At 46.0% G+C, this 7,500-nt stretch overlaps 1 protein-coding gene across 1 annotated transcript in view; it reads left to right on the forward strand.

The window, feature by feature from the left end:
• The window catches only part of sid4 (secreted immunoglobulin domain 4), a 7,163-nt gene extending 1,036 nt beyond the window's left edge, over window positions 1–6,127 (forward strand). Inside the window, exons 2-9 of the mRNA XM_027018866.3 lie at window positions 555–701; window positions 2,400–2,534; window positions 2,720–2,895; window positions 3,104–3,290; window positions 3,701–3,811; window positions 4,601–4,669; window positions 5,247–5,510; window positions 5,824–6,127. Of these exons, the coding sequence (XP_026874667.2) occupies window positions 555–701; window positions 2,400–2,534; window positions 2,720–2,895; window positions 3,104–3,290; window positions 3,701–3,811; window positions 4,601–4,669; window positions 5,247–5,510; window positions 5,824–5,828 (1,094 nt within the window). The 3' untranslated portion in view covers window positions 5,829–6,127. The remainder of the gene's footprint in view (window positions 1–554; window positions 702–2,399; window positions 2,535–2,719; window positions 2,896–3,103; window positions 3,291–3,700; window positions 3,812–4,600; window positions 4,670–5,246; window positions 5,511–5,823) is intronic.
• Window positions 6,128–7,500: the final 1,373 nt, after the last annotated feature.

Consider the following 7,500-nt stretch of genomic DNA (forward strand, 5'->3'; position numbering starts at 1 on the left):
ATTTGGGGCAGTGACCTCAGCCCATTATCCTAATTACATCACGTTCATCTAAATAACTCAAAGTACAGATGGGGGTGTAAATCTTTATCTTGCGACTCGCATGCAGTGGTCGCAGTATGGCATCTACTCTGGTCTGTAATCGTGGCCGTATTAGGCTCCTGGAGGGGCAGTGTCGTGCCTGCAGGTATGCGCACGCCAGTGTCTGCACCCACTTATGACCTCACCTCCTCAGATGGGGAAGGAAAGCAGCTGAGGGGAAGCAGGCGTCCCTGTGGCCTCGGGGCCTGTGAGATCAGCTCACGACGCATGCCACGGACTGATCACCCTACTCACACACACATGCACGCATCAGCTCACGCAGGGCTGTATAATCAGCCGACAAGCCGATACATGTACATGTGCAACTGGGAGAATCGTATCATGATGGTGGGATGTGGGTAGGTGGTGTTGGGTGTGGGGGTGGGGGATGGTGGGGGTCTGGGTGGGTGGTGTTGGGTGAGTGGTTAAGTGGTGCAGTAGGGATCGTTACTTTAGCATGTGTGTCGCCATTCCAGCCTGGGCCCAGAAAGCTGTGCTGTCCGTGGATCCCCGTGCTGCCTTAGTCTGCCAGGGTGAGACGGTCAGCTTCCGGTGCCGTGTGGTGAGCGGCTCCCAGCCCGTGCAGCTGGAGTGGAAACGCACCAACAACCAGCCACTGGCAGGTGGGTGTAAGCCCTGGATCACAGCACAAATGCTGACTGAGGCGTTTGACAGGAAAAAAGATGCAATAAGGTCCAGAGCATTAGGGGTCCCTGGGCCAAGCCTGAGGACAACTGATATACCATTACTGTTACTGTTACTGTTACTGATACTGCTACTGTTACTGATACTGCTACTGTTACTGCTACTATTACTGCTACTGTTACTGTTATTGTTACTGATACTGCTACTGTTACTGTTACAGCTACTGTTATTGTTACTGTTACTGCTACTGTTACTGTTACTGCTACAGCTACAGCTACTCTTACTGTTACTGTTACAGCTACAGCTACAGCTACTGTTACTGCTACTGTTACTACTACTGTTACTGCTACTGTTACTGTTACTGCTACTGTTACTGCTACTGCTACTGCTACTGCTACTGCTACTGTTACTGCTACAGCTACAGGTACTGTTACTGTTATTGTTACTGCTACAGCTACAGCTACTGTTACTGTTATTGTTACTGCTACAGCTACAGCTACTGTTACTGTTACTGTTACTGTTACTCACTAACACTTCACTGTCACAAGAGTGATCGTGACACCAACTTAGAACAGAGACGTTTGATACACATATAGCGAGGCAATCAAAGCAGGCAAGGTACAGTTGAACTGGTACTGAAAAGATTTTGTCAAGGTGTTGTCTCTCTCGCTTCCAGATAACATTAACGTGTTTTCTCTCTCTCTCTCTCTTCCAGATAATGTTAAGATGTTCTCTCTCTCTTCCAGATAATGTGAAGGTGTTCTCTCTGTGTTCCAGATAATGTTAAGGTGTTCTCTCTCTCTTCCAGATAATGTGAAGGTGTTCTCTCTGTGTTCCAGATAATGTTAAGGTGTTCTCTCTCTCTTCCAGATAATGTGAAGGTGTTCTCTCTGTGTTCCAGATAATGTTAAGGTGTTCTCTCTCTCTTCCAGATAATGTTAAGGTGTTCTCTCTCTCTTCCAGATAATGTGAAGGTGTTCTCTCTGTGTTCCAGATAATGTTAAGATGTTCTCTCTCTCTTCCAGATAATGTGAAGGTGTTCTCTCTGTGTTCCAGATAATGTTAAGGTGTTCTCTCTCTCTTCCAGATAATGTTAAGGTGTTCTCTCTCTCTTCCAGATAATGTGAAGGTGTTCTCTCTGTGTTCCAGATAATGTTAAGGTGTTCTCTCTCTCTTCCAGATAATGTTAAGGTGTTCTCTCTCTCTTCCAGATAATGTGAAGGTGTTCTTTCTGTGTTCCAGATAATGTTAAGGTGTTCTCTCTCTCTTCCAGATAATGTTAAGGTGTTCTCTCTGTGTTCCAGATAATGTTAAGGTGTTCTCTCTCTCTTCCAGATAATGTTAAGGTGTTCTCTCTCTCTTCCAGGTAATATGAAGGTGTTCTCTCTGTGTTCCAGATAATGTTAAGGTGTTCTCTCTCTCTTCCAGATAATGTTAAGGTGTTCTCTCTCTCTTCCAGATAATGTTAAGGTGTTCTCTCTCTCTTCCAGGTAATATGAAGGTGTTCTCTCTGTGTTCCAGATAATGTTAAGGTGTTCTCTCTCTCTTCCAGATAATGTTAAGGTGTTCTCTCTCTCTTCCAGATAATGTTAAGGTGTTCTCTCTGTGTTCCAGATAATGTTAAGTTGTTCTCTCTCTCTTCCAGATAATCTTAAGGTGTTCTCTCTCTCTTCCAGATAATGTGAAGGTTGGACCAGATGGGTCAGTACTAACCATCGCTTTTGCCCGCCTCAGTAACCAGGGACAGTACCGCTGCATAGCAATCAATGCACAAGGAAAAACCACAATCACTGCATCACTTACCATCAAACGTGAGCACAGTCTGTGTATGTGTGTGTGTGCGTGTCCATAAGCATGCATGTGTGTATCCATGTGAGAATGTATGTAAGGTGTGTGAACATTTGATTATCTATTTAAGATGTGCTATGTAAATGTGCTATGTGTGTGTGTGTGTGTGTGTGTGTGTGTGTGTGTGTGTGTGTATTGGGGGTATCAGAGCCTCCCAAAGTGCGTGTAAAGCCCTCCAGCCCAGTGACAGTGAGAGTGGGAGGGGCTGTGTCTCTGGAATGCCAGGCCTCTGGGAGGCTACGCCCCTCCATCACCTGGCTTAAAGAGGAAGCAGGAAGAGAGACTACACTCGTTTCCACAAGAGACACCAGCGCAGTACTGCAGGTACTGGTTCAGTAGGCATGTGCAATCACGTATCTATGTGAGTGTGTGAGTGTGTGAGCAACTCTCAGTCTATATATATATATATGTGTGTATGTGTGTGTGTGTGTGTGTGTGTGTGTGTATCCTTTCCACTACTACTAATTCTGAACTATGAAGCTGCCGAATACAAACCAACAGTGAAACTCATTAGTGTTGTGTGTAAGTATAGGTAGTGGTCTCATCCTCCGCACATGCTGGGACATACGTCTGCCGTGCTCAAAGCAAGGAGGGCTCAGCTGAACAGAGGGTGGAGCTTAGACTGGCAGACGGAACCGTAGCGCCCAAGGCAACCGTCAGACAAGCAGACATGACGGCGGTGGAGGGTCAGACAGTGACCATGCACTGCCAGGCATCCGGTAACACTGCCAGACTTTACACACACTCGCGACAAAACATGCCTGACTTTTATGAAATCAGACTGAAGAATGCACAGGCACACACACCCTGAATAAGAATAAAGCTGCTGTGTAGGTAAGATCCTTTCCTCTTAGAATCCCTTGGCTAAAGCATTCTGAACTACTGCTGTGTTTTCCCTCCTGAACTTATTTCAGCATATATGTATATATACTACCTAGCCACTGCCAGCACCTAGTCTTTTCTTCATAGTCGATTGGTTAGTCAGTTAAACCTGAGGTCAGATTTGGGTCAGTTCACATTAAACTCATTTGCATTCTGTTTGGGTTGGTTTACACTAATCTTAATCATTCAGTTTGATCCAGGTGAGGTGGTGGAGTAGTTGAATGAAAATGCTCTTGTCTTCTCCCAGGATTCCCCACTCCTGGCATTTCCTGGTCTAAGCTGCGTGCTCCATTGCCATGGCAGCACAGAGAAGAAGGAGGCACTCTGACTCTCACCAATGTGGGACGCCAAGACTCGGGTACAAGACCGTGGGGGTGGGGGTGGGTGTGGGTGTGGGGGTGGGGGTGATTGAGGGTGTGGGTGGGGTGTGGGTGTGGGGGTGATTGAGGGTGTGGGTGGGGTATGGGTGTGGGTATGGGTGTGATTGAGGGTGTGGGGTGTGGGTGTGGGTGTGGGGGGTGATTGTGGGTGTGATTGAGGGTGTGGGTGTGGGTGTGGGTGGGGTATGGTATGAGTGTGGGTATGGTGTGAGTGGGGTATGGTGGGTGGGGTATGGGTGTGGGTATGATGTGGGTATGGTGTGGGTGGGGTATGGTATGAGTGTGGGTATGGTGTGGGTGGGGTATGGTATGATGTGGGTGTGGTGTGGGTGGGGTATGGTATGAGTGTGGGTATGGTGTGAGTGGGGTATGGTATGATGTGGGTATGGTGTGGGTGGGGTATGGTATGATGTGGGTGTGGTGTGGGTGGGGTATGGGTGTGGGTATGAGTATGGGTATGGTGTGGGTGGGGTATGGTATGAGTGTGAGTATGGTATGAGTGGGGTATGGTATGATGTGGGTATGGTGTGGGTGGGGTATGGTATGGTGTGGGTATGGTGTGGGTGTGGTTGGGTGTGGGTATGATGTGGGTGGGGTGTCGACAAGGATCTAACAATAGTAAGGTCATGGGTTCAGTCGTCATGGAGAGCACATATGTAAGTTGCTTTAACTGCTGTGACTTTAATGTGAAACAAGACTTTTATGCATCTCTTTCTTTCTCTCTCTCTCTCTCTCTCTCTCTCTCTCTCTCTGTCTCTCTCTCTCAGGTCAGTACATCTGCAATGCCACAAATTCTGCAGGCTACAGTGAGGACTATGTGCAGCTGGAAGTAGACAGTAAGTCAGTCTTCACATGTCTAAGATTCACACAAACACAGACACAGTGCATTTGTGTCATTTCTAAACATACAGGACTGATACGTGGACAACACCCTACAAGGCTGAACACAGTATGGTGATTTCAACCATGTGGCCCATGGTCTACTCACAGACGTTTGGCCCCAGATTCTCTAAACCGACTTGTGTAATAACAAACAATAAAAATGTCAAGGAAATGAATGTAATTCAAATACAACTGAACTGAAAGGAAAATATCATTCCTAGGCAGGGCTTTCCAGAGTAATCTAGCCAGGGCTCTCCAGAGAAAACTGTGTTATCATGGCTGACCCTTGACCAGCTCTGCATTCTGCTGTACTTTGGATTTGTTGACAATCGAGGCAATGTGGGTAAAATGTCTCACTGTACAAAGGGAGATTAAGGGAGAGTGGTAAAAGTGCATGCCACGATAGTAGAACAGAAAAAATAATTATATACAACCATAACCAAGTCTTAGGGGATCAGTAGGAGGGAAACTGTGTTTATAATGATGTCAACTGATTAACCTGATTTGTCTGTCTGTCCTCCCCCTGTTTAGCCCCACCCTACGCCACCACTGTTCCTGACCAGGTGACCGCTCGCCGTGGCGACAGCTTGCGCCTGCAGTGCATCGCCCACGGCTCTCACCCAATCAGCTTCCACTGGTCACGTGTGGGTGGAGCAGCGATGTCCTCGGGTGCAAAGACCAAGGACAGTGTGCTGTTAATTGGCCAGCTGAAAGTGAGTGACAGTGGAATGTACAAATGTGTGGCCAGCAATCACATAGGCAGCAGCGAAGCCCTGGCCATGGTCTCCGTGAAAGGTGAGCTGAGACCTTCGTTAGAGTTCATGTTTGTTCATTTAACCAGTGGCCCTGATGTGACACAACACTCAAGCAGTAGACTGTAGAGACACCAAGCTAAAATAAAGAAATAAAATTTAAATGATTTGTTCTTTATGAGAATTAAGCTAATGATTACTATCTAATGATATCTTCAGCTGTTTTTGATTAACCAAATTTCAGTTATTAAGTAGTTGTTCATGTATCAACATTACAAGGTCATGGAGGAAGTTTTAAATGTTTTTAAAACATAACAGTAAAAATCACAGCTCTTTTTTTCTCTCCTCTCCCGAAGTGTAAAGATTTAACCCCTTCTCCGAGACTGACGGCACGCAAGGACCTGATTTCACACCAGTACCCTGTAATATAACCTCTGACATACTGGCATACCAAGATGTTACATCACCTTTACATTAAAATACGTTCAGGTTTGGGATTATTAAAAGAGGAGAGGGTCCCCAAAAAACATGTTTTTTGTTTGTTTGTTTGTTTATGATATGAAATTCCTGTTTAACTTTGTAAAACTGCCGAGAGGTAGAACAGACCAGCATTTCCGGTTGCAATTCCCTGCTTTTGTGCTCAATAAAGACGTAATCAGCTTCTGCTCCAGCTGTGTATCCAGCTGTGGGTCCAGCTGTGGGTCCAGCTGTGGGTCCAGCTGTGTGTCCATGACCCTGCTCACCTTGTAAGGTGCTCCTCTACTGTTCACAGTCTAAGCAGAGCAATGACAAACTCATTCACATCTCACCTCACACACAGAGTTCAAGGAAACAAAGGTTTTTTGCACCATTCATAGCTGGTTTTTACTGAACTGTCGATTTGTCTGACTGCTGCATCTTGTAGGGTGACTGCTTTAGGTTACTGTTCAATTATGAACACGGCAGTCGCAGCTTCGCTTTCAGCCATACAGTGGCGCTCTTTTGCCTGAAACAGGAGATAAAGCTGTCCCCAGGAGAAAGTGCGTACTCAAAATGCTGCCTTTACTTAGCAAAGACACGTGACCACAGTTCTCCTTCTATTAAGTTATATCCTGCATCGAAGAGGCCTTAGCTCAGAGCATATGTCCTCATAAATGCTTCCGGCTCTTTTATAGGGCTTTTAGTCTGGGAGACTTTGCGAGTAGGGCGAAGTTAAGAATGAGCTAATGATGTCATCTGGAACATCTCTACAGAGCTATCTTGATTACTGGCTTAGGGCTTTGCTCTCCCGTCCCCAGCATCCCACCTTTCTCAGCATTCCGCGAGTGAAATTCCCGAAACCTGAAAAATACACTGAAACCAAAAAGCAGCAGCAGAAGGTTTTATCAATATACTGTCATAACAATATTGTCACAACAGTCTGTAGCTGCACAGACACAAGGCGTAATAATACACTCAGCAAGGCATCACCCTGGAGTTCAGCCACAACACTGAAATACTAACCCAGCAATCTCGTGAATCATGGCCTAGAATGATTTTAAATCATTCTCAAACATCCCAAGGTTCTGAAAGATATTTATAAATCTTCACCACTTGTGTTTACTTTTTAGCTTCTTTGGGGATCACTACTGTACTTTCTCTTAGCACTACACATCAATTCTAAAATTTATAATGATTATAAAATTCCAAAGTGTAAATTTATTGGAGAGATTCAGCCGTGTCTCAGTATTACTTGTGACAGTCATTCAGCTCTTGGTTGAGGAGTGCACCACACACTCTGATAAAGCAAACCTGTTATCCTCACCAGTCATCCTCACCAGTCATCCTCACCAGTCATCCTCACCTGTCATCCTCACCAGTCATCCTCACCAGTCATCCCCTCCTGTCATCCTCTCCTGTCATCCTCTCCTGTCATCTCCTCCTGTCATACTCTCCTGTCATCCTCACCTGTCATCCTCACCTGTCATCCCCTCCTGTCATCCTCTCCTGTCATCCTCACCTGTCATCCTCACCTGTCATCCTCTCCTGTCATCCTCTCCTGTGATCCCCTCCTG

This window comes from Electrophorus electricus, chromosome 18, assembly GCF_041902795.1.
Source record: "Electrophorus electricus isolate QZ-2024a chromosome 18, ASM4190279v1, whole genome shotgun sequence".
NCBI classification, from domain to species: Eukaryota; Metazoa; Chordata; class Actinopteri; order Gymnotiformes; family Gymnotidae; genus Electrophorus; species Electrophorus electricus.